At 36.3% G+C, this 18,050-nt stretch overlaps 1 protein-coding gene across 6 annotated transcripts in view; it reads left to right on the top strand.

Annotated features, from left to right (window-relative positions):
- The window catches only part of SPPL2A (signal peptide peptidase like 2A), a 151,726-nt gene that overhangs the window by 109,661 nt on the left and 24,015 nt on the right, over positions 1-18,050 (top strand). For all 6 annotated transcript variants that reach the window (XM_077881077.1, XM_077881080.1, XM_077881083.1 and 3 more), the window contains exons 2-8: positions 4,493-4,612; positions 4,927-5,109; positions 5,981-6,070; positions 6,541-6,674; positions 14,460-14,611; positions 17,308-17,404; positions 17,838-17,939. In XM_077881077.1, coding sequence (XP_077737203.1) covers positions 4,493-4,612; positions 4,927-5,109; positions 5,981-6,070; positions 6,541-6,674; positions 14,460-14,611; positions 17,308-17,404; positions 17,838-17,939 — 878 coding nt within the window. The remainder of the gene's footprint in view (positions 1-4,492; positions 4,613-4,926; positions 5,110-5,980; positions 6,071-6,540; positions 6,675-14,459; positions 14,612-17,307; positions 17,405-17,837; positions 17,940-18,050) is intronic.

Raw genomic sequence — 18,050 nt, 5'->3', positions numbered from 1 at the left:
GCAGAGACAGAAGCAGGCTCCGTGCGGGAGCCCGATGTGGGACTCGATCCCGGTTCTCCAGGATCACGCCCTGTGCTGAAGGCAGACATGCTTAACCACTGAGCCACCTAGGCATCCCCCTATGTTTTCTTATAGTTTTATGGTGTCAGGTCTCACATTGAGGTCTTTAGTCATTTTGAGCTTATTTTTGTGTGTTGTATTAGAAAGTGGTCTGGGTTGCCTGGCTGGCTCACTCAGAAGAGCATGCAACTCTTGCTTTTATGATTGGTCGGTCGTGAGTTCGAGCCCTATGTTGAATATAAAGATTACTTAAATATTTTTTAAAAAAAGAAAAGAGGGATCTCTGGGTGGCTCAGCGGTTTGGCGCCTGCCTTTGGCCCAGGGCGTGATCCTGGAGACCCGGGATCGAATCCCACATCGGGCTCCCGGTGCATGGAGCCTGCTTCTCCCTCTGCCTGTGTCTCTGCCTCTCTCTCTCTGTGACTATCATAAAATAAATAAATAAATCTTTAAAAAAAAGAAAAGAAAAGAGGCCAGTTTCATTCTTTTGCACGTAGCTGTTCAGTTTTCTCAGCACCATTTGTTGAAGAGACCGTCTTTTCTCCGTTGTATGTTCTTGCCTCCTTTGTCATAAATTGCCATATACATGTGGGTTTCTTTCTGCACTCTCTGTAATACATTTGTAGAGAATGAATCAGGATTCTATGTATTAAAATTTTTGATTGATACTACCAGTTGTCTATTTGAAGATTATTACCACTTCATTGTTTCTCCTTCTCCCTCTACCTGCCACTCCCCCTTCGTGTGTGTGTGTACGCGTGCGCGCGCACGCGCTCTCTCTCGCTTTGTCAAATAAATAAAATAGGGGGATCCCTGGGTGGCTCAGCGGTTCAGCACCTGCCTTTGGCCCAGGGCATGATCCTGGAGTCCTGGGATGGAGTCCCGTGTCGGGCTCCTGGCATGGAGCCAGCTTCTCCCCTCTGTCTGTGTCTCTGCCTCTCTCTCATGTCTATCATGAATAAATAAATAAAATCTTTAAAATCAATCAATCTTTAAGGGGGGTGGGCACCTGGGTGGCTCTGTCAGTTAAGTGTGTGCCTTCAGCTCAAGTCATGATCCCAGGACTGGGGATTGAGCCCCACATCGGCTCAGCCCAGAACCTGCTTCTCCTTTTCCCTTTTCCTCTGCCCGCCACCCTCCCTACTTATATGTGCACATGTGCACTCTTTCTCTCTGTCAAATAAATAAGTAAATATTTTTTAAAAAGAAATATTATACCACTTCAGCAGCAGTGTGCACAATTAGAACCCAAATCTTTATCTAAATACCATTCTTCTCCAAAAGGTACTTAGTAGAATGATTGGTTCCAGACCTGTGGCAGGTAAAAGATAAAGACAGCCTAGGACACTTTATGCCCTCAAAAATAAGGAAGTCCTCAACGACTAATGGGGTCTTCTTAAAAGGTTACAAAGAGCTGGGTGTAACAGGCTCTGCTGGCCAAATTTGGGACAATTTAAATATCAAACAAATAATTACATTACATTGAATTTTTATCAGTGATCATTTGGTGATACTAAGCAAAAGATGGTAGGAGAGAGTAAGTTCGTTTTTTTTTTTATTAAAAAAAAATATTTGAGAGAGAGAGAGAGAGAGCATGAGCAGGGGGAGAGGGGCAGAGGGAGAAGTAGACTTCCTGCTAAGCAGGGAACCCAGTGTGGTTCTGTCCCAAAACCCTGGGATCACAACCTGAGCCGAAGGCAGATGCTTAACCAACTGAGCCACCCAGGTGGCCTAGTAAGCTTTTTAAAAGAGTACTAGCTAATACATGTAGAAGGAATTACAGTATTAAAAAACAATGACCATTTCTCAACCCCTGACATAGTACATAAAATTAAATTCAGGTATAGATCATCGTGGAGGCTATAAACTAGGTGAGAGGTTGTTGAACTGTTGACATGCTACAGATTACTAACCAATCACACGGGAAAAAAAAGAAACCAAACTTTATACTAGAGAAATCCTGTAGTCACTACCTTAATCAAATTCACCATCACTAATGCTGGAACATACTGACATCATCATGTGCCATTTGTTAGATTCATTAAGAAGTACTAAATTCAGGGATCCCTGGGTGGCGCAGCGGTTTGGCGCCTGCCTTTGGCCCAGGGCGCGATCCTGGAGACCCGGGATCGAATCCCACATCAGGCTCCTGGTGCATGGAGCCTGCTTCTCCCTCTGCCTGTGTCTCTGCCTCTCTCTCTCTCTCTCTGTATGTGACTATCATAAATAAATAAAAATTAAAAAAAAAAAAAAGAAGTACTAAATTCACTGATGAAGGATTGTTTTCAAAAATGTTTAACCTAGGGATGCCTGGCTGGCTCACTGGTTGAGCGTCTGCCTTTGGCCCAGGGTGTGATCCTGGGGGCCCAGGATCGAGTCCTACATGGGGCTCCCTGCATGGAGCCTGCTTCTCCCTCTCCCTGTATCTCTGCCTCTCTCTGTGTGTTTCTAATGAATAAATAAATAAAATCTTAAAAAAAAAATCCATCACTTATTTAACCCATCCTCCCTGCCCATCTCCCCTCTAGCAACCCTGTTTGTTCTCTATAGTTAAGAGTCTGTCTTATGGTCTGCTGCCCTCTCTTTTTTATCTTTGATCTATTTTGCTTAGCATAATACACTCTAGCTCCATCCATGTCGTTGAAATGGCAAGATTTTATTCCTTTTTTTTTTTTTTTTTAAGATTTTATTTGAGAGACAGAGAAAATGAGCCAGGGGAATTGCAGAGGGAGAAGGAGAAGTAGACTTCCCCCGAACAGGGAGCTCAATCCCAGAACCCTGGGATCATGTCCTGAGCTGAAGGCCAATGCTTAACCGACTGAGCCAACCAGGTGCCCCTCTTTCCTGCTTTGTTGAAGATTAATTGACCATAGAGTTAAGGGTACATTTCTGGATTTTCTATTCTGTTCCATTGATCTATATGTGTGTTTTTGTGCCAGTACCATACTGTCTTGAAGGCTGTAGCTTTGTAATAGAGCTTAAAGTCTGGAATTATGATGCATTCAACTTTGCTTTCCTTTTTCAAGATTGCTTTGTCTATTCGGAATCTTAGAGTTCCATACAAATTTTAGGATTGTTTGTTCTAAAAAATGCTGGTGACATCTTGATGGGAATTGCATTGATTCTGTAGATTGCTTTGGGTAGTATAGACATTTTAACAGTAGTTGTTCTTTCAGTCCATGGGCATGGAATGTTTCCATATCTTTGGGTCCTCTTCAATTTCTTTCTTAAGTGTTCTATAATTTTCAGCAAAATACAGATCTTTTACCTCTTTGGTTATGTTTATTCTTAGGTATCTTGTGGTTTTTGGTGCGATTGTAAATAGGATCAATTCCTTGATTTCCCTTTCTGCTGTTTCATTATTGGTGTATAGAAAGGCAACAGATTTCTATATGTTGATTTTGTATCCTGTGACTTTACTGAATTTGTGTATCAGTTTTAGCAATTTTTTGGTGGAGTCTTTCGGTTTTCTAGGGTATCATGTTGTCTGCAAATAGTGAAAGTTTGACTTCTTCCTTGCCTATTTGGATGTCTTTTATTTCTTTTTTTGTTATCTGACTGCAGAGACTATGCAGAGGCTAGGATTTCCAGTATGATTTTGTTGTGGGTTTTCTTTTTTAAGATTTTATTTATTTATTTACTTACTTGAGAGAGAGAGAGTGCATGCGTACTTGCATAAGTGGGAGGAAGGACAGAGGAAGAAGCTGACTCTCCCCTGAGCAGGGAGCCTGACATTGGGCTCCATGCCAGGACCCTGAGATGGTGACCTGAGCCAAAGGCAGATGCTTAACCAAGTGAGCCACCCAGGCGCTTCTCCAGTACATTTTAAATAAAAATGGTGACAGTGGATATCCTAGACAGGTTGAGGGATTTCAAGTGCATTGTCTTTTATTTTACATAAACAATGAAGTAATAACTCATAAAAGATTGGGAAGGAAAGTTTCAGGCTGTTAAGGGAGTATTAAAATTTATTGCATAGCAACAATCTTCTCTAGGATATGGCCCTTATAACAAGGGCTATAATTGTGTCCCCATAAGAAAGTGACTTCCTTCAAAGAATGTGTTCTGGGCAAATGTGTATAATTACAGTATTTCCTCAAACAAGAAGAAATAAATTCATTGAAAGACCTTCCCTCTTACGGAAGTGTGGTCAAACCTATATATAAATAGCATTATTAAAATCCTTGGTTAGGGATCCCTGGGTGGCGCAGCGGTTTAGCACCTGCCTTTGGCCGAGGGCGCGATCCTGGAGACTCGGGATCGAATCCCACGTCGGGCTCCCGGTGCATGGAGCCTGCTTCTCCCTCTGCCTATGTCTCTGCCCCTCTCTCTCTCTCTGTGACTATCGTAAATAAATAAAAATTAAAAAGAAAAATCCTTGGTTATTGGCAAATCAAATTATCCAGTTTGAAAATTATTGTTCGTGTCCTAGACAGCTGCTCAGGAAGCAATCCTGCATGCGTCTGGAAATGGCAAACTTTTACCATCTAAGGACTACTGCATGCTATATAACCCTCAGTGGACATCTCTTCCGAATACTCTAGAAAATGCAGTAAGTAAATCAAAGTTACTACTTATATATAGACATAAAATTATTGAAAGGTGAAGATGAGTGATTGTTATGTTGTAGTGTGTGAACTAGTTGTAATATATGATGGTCAATAAACAGTAATTGTTTTATTGTTTTGGCTCAAGTATTTTTCTCTCTGTGGGAAAAACAAATCAGGGAATTTTAAAGTACTTCCCTGGTTGTCATAAAATATTTCGAATTTAAAAGAACTTGGTATTAAACCAATACTGATACTTTGTCATTGAATGCATTTTTTGTGAATATGTTTATTATGTTAAAGACATTTCTCTTTCCAGACTTCTGTCAGTTTGATGAATCTGACTACCACACCACTATGCAACCTTTCTGATATTCCGCCTGATGGAATAAAGAGCAAAGCTGTTGTGGTAAAGTGGGGAACCTGCCATATTCTTGAAAAAGCCAGAATTGCACAAACAGGAGGTGCTGAAGCATTGTTGGTTGCCAATAACAGTGTCCTAGTAAGTTTTAAAACTTTAATAACTTTTGAGCTCATGATATATATCAAATTTCACAAGAATTGAATTATTTTGGGTATGTAGTTTAGGGGCTGAATTTTGAATAATCTCACAGTAGGGTTCTTTTAAAATAAACATTCTGGGGCCATATAGGTGACTAAGTTGGTTAAACATCTGACTCTTGATCTCAGCTCAGGTCTTGATCTCAGAGTTGGGAGTTCAAGTCCCACTTTGGGCTCCATGCTGGGTGTAGAGCTTACTTAAAAAGAAATAATAGTGATTTTTTAAATAAATAAAATAAACATTCTGGCTATGATAGGTATTAATTAGAAAACTTTGTAGTTTCTTTTCTGTTCCTAAAGTGGGCAAGACTTTGTTAGGAATGTGTGTATGCGTAAGTCTAATTAAACCTCAGTGTTGTATGTACGCACAGACATATATATATATATGATATTCCTGTTTGTAAGTAAGTTTAAGTTTATGCTAAAGGATTCCAGTTTGAGAACTGGAAATCAAGGAAGAACATGTGAAACTTTGTTTTATAATTTTAAAAAAGATATAATATTAATACTTAAAGGAATAATTTGAGGGGTGCCTGGGTGGTTCAGTCAGTTAAATGTCTGATTCTGCTTGGGTGTGATCCCAGAGTCCTGGGATCAAGCCCCACATCAGACTCCCTGCTCAGAAGGGAGACTGCTTCTCCCTCTGCCTGCCACTCCCCCTACTTGTGCTTTCTTTCTCTTTCTCTCTCTCTCTCTCTCTCTCTGTTAAGTAAATAAAATCTCAAATAAATAGCAATACAGGAATAAGGTGTATTTTATTCTGTAATTAGTAGCTCATAAGTTTTCATAATATGTTTTTTTTTTTCTTTTAGTTTCCACCCTCAGGGAACAAATCTGAATTTCATGATGTGAAAATACTGATTGCATTTATAAGCCGTAAAGACTTCATAGATATGAAGCAGGTAAATTAGTAATTACATACTATACAAAGTTTATACATAGTACAATTCTTCACTTTTAACACTTGATATTCAATATAAATTATATATGCTCCATTTGCTAACAAGAAGCTATAAAGGCCTTATCAAGTCTTTATTTGGGAAGAGTTCACCTCTCAGAGAGCACAAGGTGTTTCTGAGCCCTCACTTTAGAATATTTATTTGTCCTGACTTCTTTAATAGGCTCTGTGTTATATCATTTATCTTACCCATAAATCCCTGGACAAGATGTCACTGTGTGGAACACTGAACTTTCAAGATTTAATAAACCAAAGCATAGCCTCATAATTCTGACAAGAGAATACATCATGTTGTCAAAAAGTTCTTGACTCTCTGTAGTGTCTGTTTCAGAGTGAAATTAGAACATTGCTGCCATATACTGGAATAGAAAACTAATTCTGTTTTGTTTTGTTTTTTCTTTTTTTGTCTTTCAGACTCTTGGAGATAACATTACTGTGAAAATGTATTCTCCATCATGGCCTAACTTTGACTATACTATGGTGGTTATTTTTGTAATTGCTGTGTTCACTGTGGCATTAGGAGGATACTGGAGTGGACTAATTGAATTGTAAGTTTAAGTAAACTTCAGTGTTTTTGTGCTAAATGGCTAAAAAATTATTGTTTGATAATCAATTTAATCATGTAACAACATGTAAATTTTACCTGACCTCAGAATATAGTGCTATTAAGATCTGATTATAGGTTTGTCCTCCTGTAGGTCATTTAATTTTTTTTTTTTTTTTTTTTTTTTTTTTTTTTTTTAGGTCATTTAATTTTTCACTGAGAAGGAAGTTATAGCTTCCTCTGACTCTTCTGCTGGTAGGCTAGCATTGAAACTACATCAAAGACATTTTAAAATTGAAATGTTTAATTATCTCTCTCAGAAAAGATGAAAATACTTGATGTCCTTGTGGGCCTATTTATTTAGATTAGAAGAAAATAAGTAAGAGAAGGTGGGACAGGGGGTTTTAGTTCCTCCTGAGAGCAATCATTGCAGTATGATCTCATCATGCTGTTTAATGCTTTAGAATTTCTGAAGATACGAAGCATGTTCATTTTTTTTTTTTAGATTTTATTTATTTATTCATGAGAGACACAGAAAGAGAGGCAGAGACACAGGCAGAGGGAGGAGAACAGGTTCTTATGCAAGGAGCCTGATGCGAGACTCTATCCCGGGAATCCAGGATCACACCCTGAGCCAAAGGCAGACAGACACTCAACCGCTGAGCCACCCAGGCATCCCTAAGCATGTTCATATTCTAATTTAAAAATAGGGGATCCCTGGGTGGCGCAGCGGTTTAGCGCCTTCCTTTGGCCCAGGGCGCGATCCTGGAGACCCGGGATCGAATCCCACGTCGGGCTCCCAGTGCATGGAGCCTGCTTCTCCCTCTGCCTGTGTCTCTGCCTCTCTTTCTCTCTCTCTCTCTGTGTGTGACTATCATAAAAAAAAAAAAAAAAAAAAGGAATTCCAGGGCAGCCAGGGTGGCTCAGCAGTTTAGTGCCTGCCTTCAGCCCAGGGCGTGATCCTGGAGACCCGGGATCGAGACCCACGTCGAGCTCCCTGCATGGAGCCTGCTTCTCCCTCTGCCTGTGTCTCTGCCCCTCTCTCTCTCTCTCTCTCTCTGTGTCTCATGAATAAATAAAATCTTTAAAAATAAATGAATGAATGAATGAATGAGTGCATGAATGAATGAATTCCAAATGTACAGAAAATTTAGATTTCCCTGTTCAGTAACAACCTAAAGCCAGTCTTCTTGCAGTTATGTATGTCTGGCTCTGGATGAAAGCAGGCAACATTGTTAAAAGGAATCAGTTCATATTTAGAACTCTGAATTTAAAAATGTGCTCAAAGCATATTTGATGTATAAAGGACAATATATTCATCTTATGAATTGATCTGTAGGTTCCATTACAAGGGGCTTATTTGCAACTAAATGAAGTTAATATTACTTATAATTTCTTAAAATACTAAAATTTGATTGACTCACGTCAAGAGAAACATCTTAGGGTTGAACAAGTATAGTAGGTTTCTAGAATATTGAGCTTTAAATATTTTCCATATTTGGAAAACATGTTTCAACATATATATATATATACACATACACATATATATGCAATTCATATATATGTATATACATAGTTCATATGTATTCAACATCTATATACACATATACATGGGTGTGTGTGTGTGTATATGTATATATATATATATATATATATATATATATATATATATATATATATCAGTCACATATTTTCATGTAAGCATTTTTTTCCATTATTAATCTTTATAAAGTATATCATGTAAGATCTCCAAGGTCATTTTCTAGATTATTTGGTGAAACTTCGTAAATAATTTCCCCAAAGCTCCTGATTCATTCAAAATGTTTTCCCCTTTAATCTATATTCTCAATATACTTCTATATATTGTAAATTATTTAAGTAAATTGTTTCTTCTCTAGAGCAGTGCTTTTCAAACTAGTATGTATACAAACTATCTTGAGATCTCATTAAAATGAAAATTCAGATTTAGTAGGCTTGGGATGGGGGCCAAGATTCCATGTTTTAAAAGAAGCTCCCAAATGATTTTGCTGGCCCACAGACCACACTTTGAGTTAGCAAGGTACGCTTTGTATACATGTCAGGGTAAGCTCTTCCTCAAGAAAATTGGAGATGGGAGAAGAATACATATAAGCTTTTTTATTCATAAAACATGATGATGGACAAAAACAGAGAATTTGTTACCTTCATAGCCATATTAGGAGAGAAGGAGTTCTTTACCTGCAGGATTACGGAATTTTAAAATTTTTCATTTTAATTACAGTTTAGTTAACGTACAGTGTTTATATTGGTTTAAGGTGTACAATTCAGTTCAATGCCTTACTCCATGCTCATCAAGAAAAATGTACTCTTAATCCCCTTTATCTATTTTGCCCATCCCCACACCTTCTTCCCCTCTGGCAACCACCAGTTTGCTTTCTGTATTTACAAGTATATTTTCTTGTTTTTGTTTTTTTACTTTGTTCATTTGTTTCTTAAAATTTTACATATGAGTGAAATTATATAATATTTATCTTTTCTCTGAATTTATTTAGCATTATACTCTCTCGGTTCATCCATATTGTTGCAAATGGCAATATCTTATTTTTAGGGCTAACTTATATCCTATCCTATTGTATATATACTTTATCCATTTATCTTTATCCATTCATCTATGGATGGAAACTTGGGTTGATTGCTTCCATATCTTGGCTATTGTGAGTAATGCTGTAATAGACACTTTTCAAATAAATGTTTTCATTTTCTTTGAGTAATTATCTAGTAGTTTCTATATATTTCTGGATCATATGGTAATTGTTTTTAATTTTTTAAGGAAGCTCCATATTGTTTTCCACAGTGCTTACACAGTGCATTCCCATGAGCAGTGCACAGTGTTCCTTTTTCTCCACATCCTCACCAAACTTGATATTTCTTGTCTTTTGATCTAACAGATGTAAGGTAACATTTTATTTTTGTGTATTGTGTGAGAAAGTGGTCCGGTTTCATTCTTTTGCATGGAGCTGTCCAGTTTTTCTAACACCATTTGTTGAGGAATCTTTTTACCATTGCATATACTTGCCTCCTATGTTGACAATTTATTCATCATGTAATCATGGACTTATATCTGGTCCCTCTATTCTTTGGATCTATGTGTCCTCTTTTGTGCCAGGACCATACTGTTTTGATTACAGTTTTATATTATATCTTCAAATCCAGGACTATGATATCTTCAGTTTTGTTTTTCTTTTTCAAGATGACTTTGCCTATTTGGGGTCTTTCTGTGATTCCATATAAATTTTAGTATTGTTTTAGTTCTACAAAAAATGCTGGTGGTACTTTGATAGGAATTGCATTAAATCTGTAGATTTGCTTTAGATGGTATGGACATTTTAACATATTTGTTCTTCCAATCCCTGAGCACAGAATATCTTTCCATTTGTTTGTGTTGCCTTCAATTTCTTTCATAGTTTTCAGGGTATAGGTCTTTAACCTTCTTGGTCCCAGGTATTTTATTATTTTTGGTATAATTGTAAATGGGATTGTTTACTTAATTTCTCTTTCTGCTACTTCATTTAAAAAAAAAACAAAACATTTTATTCATTCGTTTGAAAGAGAGAATGCACGTGGGGAGAGCCAAAGGGCAAAGGAGATGGACAAGCAGACTCCATGCTGAGCATGGAGCCTGACTCAGGGACCCAATCTCAGGACCCTGAGATCATGACTTAAGCCAAAACCAAGAGTTGGACACAACCAACTAAGCCACCCAGGTAGCCATCTGCTGCTTCAATATTAGTGTACAGAAATACAGCAGATGTCTATAAATTGACTTTGTTTCCTGCAGCCTTACTGAATTTATATATCAGTTCTAGTAGTTTTTGGTGGAGTCTTTTGGGTTTTCAATATATAGCATCATGTCATCTGCAAGTAGTGAAAGTTTTACTTCTTCCTTACCAATTTAGATACTTTTTACTATTTTTTCTTGTCTGATTGCTGTGGCTAGGACTTCCAGTACTGTGTTGAATAAAAATGATGAGAGTGGACATCCTTGTCTTATTCCTGACCTTCTCTTATTTTATAGTCTTTATTTGGTTTTGGTGTCAGGATTATGCTGGCCTCACAGGATGATTTTGGAAGCTTTCCTTCCTCTTCTTTTTTTTGGGAATAGCTTAGGAAGAATAGGTATTAACTCCTCTTTAAATGTTTGGTAGAATTCACCTATGAAGCTTTCTGGTCCTGAACTTGTGTTTGCTGAGACTTTTTTGATTTTTGATTACTGATTCAGTTTCTTTGCTGGTAATCAGTCTGTTCAAATTTTCTATTCCTTGAGTGAAATAAGTCAATTGGAGAAAGACCATACAGTTTCACTCATATGTGGAATATAAGAAATAGTGAAAGAGACCATAAGGAAAAGAAGGGAACTGTGAATGGGGAAATATTAGGAAGACAAACCATGAGAGACTCCTAACTCTGGAAAATAAACCAAAGGGTTGCAGAAGGGGAAAAGTGGGGAGATGGGGTAGCTGTGTGACACACACTAAGGAGGGCACTTGATGAGATGAGCAAAGGGTGGTGTTGTTTTTTTTTAAAGATTTTATTTATTCATGAGAGACAGAGAGAGGCAGAGACACAGACAGAGGGAGAAGCTGGCTCCCCACAGGGAACCCGATGCAGGACTCAATCCCCAGGATTGAGGATGAGGATCATGCCCTGAGCCAAAGGCAGACACTGTGCACTGCTCATGGGAATGCACTGTGTAAGCACTGCTAAGCCACCCAGGCGTCCCAAGCACAGCGTGTTATACTGTATGTTGGCAAATGGAATTTAAATAAAATACTTTTTAAAAAAAAAGACACTTAGCTCAAAAAAAGTTTTTTTTCTGTTCCTGATTCTGTTTTGGAAGGTTATATGTTTCTAGGAATTTATCCATTTCTTCTTGGTTGTCCAGTTTGTTCCCATATAATTTTTTATAATATTCTCTTATAATCCTTTGTATTTCTGTAGTATTGGTTGTTATTTCTCCTCTTTCATTTGTGATTTTGTTTGAGTCCTCTCTTTTTTTATGAGTCTGGCTAAAGGTTTATCAATTTTGTTGATTTTTTTCAAAGAACCAGCCCTTGGTTCCTTTGATCTGTTTTGTTGTTGTTGTTGTTGTTGTTTTTAGTTTCTATTTCTTTTATTTCTGTTTTGATCTTTATTATTTCCTTCCTTCTTTTGTTTTGAGTTTCTTTCTTCTTTTTCTAGCTCTGTTAGGTGTAAGATAAGGTGGTTTATTTGAGATTTTTCCTGCTTCTTGAGGTAGGCTATAAATTTCCCTCTTACAACAGCTTTTGCTGCATCCCTGAGATTTTGGTCTGTTTTGATTTCATTTTCATTTGTTTCCATGTGAGTTTTGATTTCTTCTTTGACTTCTTAGGTGACCCACTCGTTGTTTAGTAGCATGTTATTTAACCTCCATGTTTACTTGTGATCTTTTCAGATTTTTTTCTTGTGGTTGATTTCCAGTTTCATAGCATTGTGGTCAGAAACGATGCATGATATAACCTTGATCTTTTTTAATTTATTGAGATTTGTTTGTGGCCTAATATGTGATCTAGTCTGGAGAACGTTCCATGTGCACTTGAAAAGAATATATTTTCTGCTATTTTAGGATGGAGTGTTCTGAATATATCTTAAATCCATCTGGTTCAGTGCATCTTTCAAAGCCACCATTTCCTTGTTGATTTCTTGTTTGGATGATCTGTCCTATGATGTAAGTGGGTGTTAAAGTCCCCTACTGTTATTGTATTACTATTGCTTATTTATGTTTGTTAATAACTGTTTTATGTATTTGGGTGCTCCCATGTTTGGTGTATAAATATGCACAATTGTTACAGCTTATTGTTGGATTGTCCCCTTTATTATTATATAATGTCATTCTTTGTCTCTTGTTATAGCCTTTATTTTAAAGTCGATTTTGTCCAATGTAAGTATTTCTACCCTGGCTTTCTTTTCATACCCATTTACATGATAAATGCTTTTTCTTCCCTTCACTTTCAACCTGCATGTGTGTTTACGTCTAAAATGAGTCTCTTGTTGAGATTCATCTATTGCATACTGATGGGTCTTGCGTTTTTAATCCATTCTGTCACCCTGTGTCTTTTGATTAGAGCATTTCAACCATTCACATTCAAAGTTAGTTATTGATAGATATGTACTTATAATGTCATTTTGTTGCTTGTATTATGGATTTTTTTGTGGTTCTTCTGTGTTTCTTCTCTTATAATTAGACTTTCTTTATTGATAAACTTGGATTCCTTTCTCTTTTTATTTTGTGTATGTTTTACTGGTTTTTGACCTGTGGTTGCCATTAGGTTTGTATATAATATCTTCTGCATATAGCAGTCTATATTGAGTTGATGATTACTTAAGTGTGTACTCATTCTTTACTCCTCTCTCAACCTCCCATGTTTTAGGTATATGGTGTCATACTTTACGTCCTTATTTTGAGAGTCCCTTGATAAGTGTGTACATACATATATACTCACACACACACACTTATTTTTACTGCTTTTGTGCTTCCTACTTTTCTTACTCATGGTCTTTCCTTTCCACTCAAAGTGTCTCCTTTAACATTTCTTGTTAGAGCAGGTTTAGTGGTGATGAATTCCTTTAACTTTTGTTTGGGAACTTCTTTATCTCTCCTTCTATTCTGAATGATGGCCTTGCTAGATATTCTTGGCTACAGATTTTTTCCTTTCAATATTCTGAATATATCATGTTACTCCTTTCTGGCCTGCAAGGTTTCTGTTGAAAAATCAGCTGATAGCCTTTCTGGGGTTTTCCTTGTATGTAACTATTTTCTATTGCTGCTTTTAAAATTCTCTTTCAACATTATGGATTTTGAAATTGAGGTGGCCAATTCTAAAAGTAGAATAAAGACAGGCTCTATCCCAGGACCCTGATATCATGATCTGAGCTGAAGGCAGATGCTTAACTGACTGAGCGACTCAGGTATCCTTGTCTTTTCCTTTAAAGCATTCTACCGGGCAGCCTGGGTGGCTCAGCGGTTTCGCACTGCCTTCGGCCCAGGGCATGATCCTGGAGACAGGATCAAGTCCCACATCAGGCTCCCTATATGGAGCCTGCTTCTCCCTCTGCCTGAGTCTCTGCCTCTCTCTCTCTCTCTCTCTCTCTCTCTCTCTGTCTGTCTCTGTCTCTCATGAATAAATAAATAAAACTTTAAAAAAAAAATTAAAGCATTCCACCTGGAGAACTGATACACTAAATAGGAATATATAAAATTTTCATTATAATATATATGAATGTATAAATCCTTCACTGGAATAAAAATAGCTTTAAATGTATCTGTTTGCAATGACAGATGCCAAAAATTGACACTTTTTCCCAATTTTGCTTCTGGAAAAAAATGCTGTTTCAAAAGTTAGTGGTTAATAACAGATCATCTCTGGAGGGTAAAATTGTAGGAACTTTTTACTTTCTAGATTAAGTACTTTTTTTTTCCCCAAGATTTTATTTATTTATTCATGAAACACACAGAGAGAGGCAGAGACATAGATAGAGAAGCAGGCTTCTCGCAGGGAGCCTGATGCGGGACTCAATCCCCATACCAGGATCATGCCCTGAGCTGAAGGCAGATGCTCAACTGCTGAGCCACCCAGGCATCCCTAGATTAAGTACTTTCTGTTTGGTGTACTGTTTTTAAAGTATTATTACTTTGTAGTCAGAAACAAATTTATGTTGGTATTGGAGATAGATTTTAAAAATAACTGTACTTGGCAGAGATTGGCTGAAGTTCCTGTGTGTGTTTATACAGGGAGAGCATGAAGGCAGTGACAAACACTGAAGATAGAGAAACGAGGAGAAAGAAGGACGAATATTTAACTTTTAGTCCTCTAACAGTTGTAATATTTGTGGTTGTCTGCTGTGTTATGATGGTCTTACTTTATTTCTTCTACAAATGGTTGGGTAAGAAGTCATATTTCTTTTTTTTTTTTTTTTTTAAGAAGTCATATTTCATATTTGCTACTTTCAGCCTACAAGTTTTTCATTTACTTCACTAGATTTAAGATATTATACCTGGGAAGCTTAAGCAAATAATTAAAGTGATGTTAACTTTTTAAACTATCGGAAGTGTTAGATCTCCATCACTCTGGGATAAAAAATACTCAGATTAAAAATATACTATGTCTTTGAAATAAGAATACTTCTTCATGGATGACTCAGAAAAAAATTGTGGTGGCCCCTAATTTTTCCTCTCTGCAGGTAAAGCTGGAGATGGAGAGCCTCTTATCTAAGCAACAGTTTAAGGACCTCTTGGTAACTGTATTTAGTTACATGAAATAGAAAATATTCAAATTACTAATTTATTGCCTCTCCTTACCCTCAAAGTGTGGTTTGTTCCTTTGTCAGTGTGCAATTCAAGATGTATCACTCAGATTTTGTTTTACTTGAATCAATAGTCAGGATTGTGCTACATGTAAAGACACACAAGTACTTGCCTATGGTCCAGAAAGTAATGGGTACTTTCCCTTTAAGAAGGTAGAGATTTAAAAAAAAAAAAAAAGAAGGTGGGGTAGAAACTCTAAGGGCTTGCCCATCCCCTGGAGAATCGTGTTAGTGGTCTGAAAGAATGGAAATTTGCCATCTCTAGCCAATGCACAACATAAAGAGGAGGAGACCAGGGAAAAGGGAAATGTACTTGGTAAGAACTAGCAAAAACACTTTGTAAAAACCACCACAGGCTCCAGTGCTTATTTGGAGAAGATTAGCACAATTTTCTGGACTAGAAAACTGAGGCACTCGGGTTAGTTTCAGCCTATTTTCCAATTCCTCCTGTCCTGTGGCAGCATTAAAAACTAGACCTATGACATACATTTTCAGTTAGAAAAAAGAATTATTTGAATGTCACTCATATTTCAATTTGTTTCTGGGAGAGTGGGTACTAGGATAGTTATTTATATTACATTATCATTGTGCAGTTAATTTTTCTAATTTAATACCAGCCTTCAGTTGTTTGTGTCTGACCCTCAGTCAATTAATTAGTGGTCTTTGATAGGAAAAAAAGTCCTCTACCCCCCCTAAAGCATGTTTTCATTTTTGGTGAGAAATTTCCTTAAATTTACTGGTATTTAAAAAGTTGACCTTGTTTATAAATGTAATTTTTTTAGTGGGAAAATTATTAAACCTGGGACATGGGGTTTAATTATGACTGACAAAATCGACGTGATACTACAGGATTTAATGTACCTCCAAATGATTCCTAAAGGCTAAAGTTGCTGCCATTTTTAATATATAAAAATATATCAAATTGCTAAGGTTCCCCTTACCATTTTAAGTCATGCTCAAGAAAGTAACTACAGGTGGTTATATTAACCGGATACTTTCTCATGCCTAATCATTTTCCTATGTAACATTGAATGAAATACTTAAAACTCTATTAGGGTCTCAGGAGCATGATTTCTACCTAAGTTTTAAAACTCAGTTGGCAGCCTTTGGTGGATGACTTACCAAACATAACTTGGCAGTTTTTTTACTTTCTTTTACCGTTCACATTACCATATGTAACTAGTGTTAACAAATAACAGGGGACTAAAAAAGTAATTTGTCCAAGTTCAGAATTGGAAAGTGGCCAATATTTAAAAACAAGGATATCAGAAAATTTTGGATGGTATGTTTTTCTTTCTTTTTTTCAAATGTATTTTTTTTATTTTTTATTTTTTTATTTTTTGTATCTGTGTTTCCGAAAAAGGAACACTTCTGCAGACTCCTGAATAAGATATAAGTTGTCCAGCCACATAAACAGCAAGATGCTGGATGATTTTTCTATGACATTTTAAAGATGACATAAAAGCTGTATTGATTTTTAAAAAAGAAAGAAGGAAGGAAGGGGGGCTATCCTTTACTTACTGTCTCTAGATTACTCTTTCTTTCTCACCTACAGAGCAGAGTTTCAATTTTCTGAAAGTTAGTGAAATATGAAAAAATTCAGGTAAAATTTGTATTTCCATTGTGAAATTTTGAGAAACGAGTATTTTATTTTAGAGTACAACAGTTTCTTCCCCTTTTTGAGAATAAGGAGATCAAATGTAATTTTAAATAATTGTCAAAAAAGTATAGCTAATATAGAAAAATATTTGTGAGTTTTAACTACCTTAGCTTCATATCATAAAGTGGTTTGTTTAAATGGATTTGGTTTTTACCACAGGTCAAGTTATTAGAGGTAAATTACACGATAGGGAAATATAGCATGATTAATGTCTAAGGTAGGTGTCAGTTCTCATCCCTAAGCTGCATTTTAAAAATGTTTATACTACTTCCTTAATTTGTCTATTCCTTAGATGTAAGTACTTACAAGTGTCTACAACTCACTTCATAGACAGCTTTAACAGACATGTTTGAATCATTGAATGATAGAAAATGTAGCCCTTGAACAGTCCTACCAGTGTGTAATGGAACTAAAACAACACATAAAATACCCATTCTTCAGTAAAACTCAGGATCTAAATATTTTCAGCTTAGTAACCAATTCAGTTTATAGTATGGTCCCAGCATTGAAAGTATCAACAACGATTCACTAAGAAAGCTGCATTAATATTGCTTGTAAAAATATTTTATCATATTTTCTTCTGTTCTCATATAATTTAGTGTCTTTTTTTTTCTAGTTTATGTTATGATAGCAATTTTCTGCATAGCATCAGCAATGAGTCTGTACAACTGTCTTGCTGCACTAATTCGTAAGATACCATGTGGACAATGCACGTATGTATCTCTTACAAGGAATCCTATAATGTTGGTATTTGTAATTTGAAATAGAACAGGGGAAAGAAGTGGTATTTTATTTATTTTTTTAAGAAGTGGTATTTTAAACCTGTGTGATCCAATATACCTGTGACTATTAAAATTTAAATTAATTTAAATTTAAAAATTCAGTTCTTCAGTCTCAGCCACATTTCAGATGTTAAATAACTATATGGAGTTAGTGGCTACTGTATTGGGCAGCATAGATATAGAACATTTTCATTATGTCTGTGTCAAATATTCTTTGATATATCATTTGTTGTACTCAAATCATGACTTTTAAATTGATATTTCAATAGCTTTCTTATGACTATGGTTAACATTTGTCATTTCTCATGTTGAAGTGAACATTGTATTTCATCTACAGAGTAACTAATTTCAGTCTATTTTTTAGGTTTATGTTTCGTGGCAAAAGCATTGAAGTGAGACTTATTTTGCTCTCTGGACTATGCATAGCAGTAGCTGTTGTTTGGGCCGTATTTAGAAATGAAGATAGGTATGAGTACTCAGTGTATTTGCTTTTAGATTAAGGATACATTATTTTATATCTTGATTGATAATTATGCATTATGATTATTACAGATTTTTTTTTTCACTTTTATCCCGC

The sequence above is a fragment of the Canis aureus genome, chromosome 32, assembly GCF_053574225.1.
Source record: "Canis aureus isolate CA01 chromosome 32, VMU_Caureus_v.1.0, whole genome shotgun sequence".
Taxonomy (NCBI): domain Eukaryota; kingdom Metazoa; phylum Chordata; class Mammalia; order Carnivora; family Canidae; genus Canis; species Canis aureus.
Note: the sequence above shows the minus strand (reverse complement) of the source record. Positions and strands in the feature narration are given on the sequence as shown.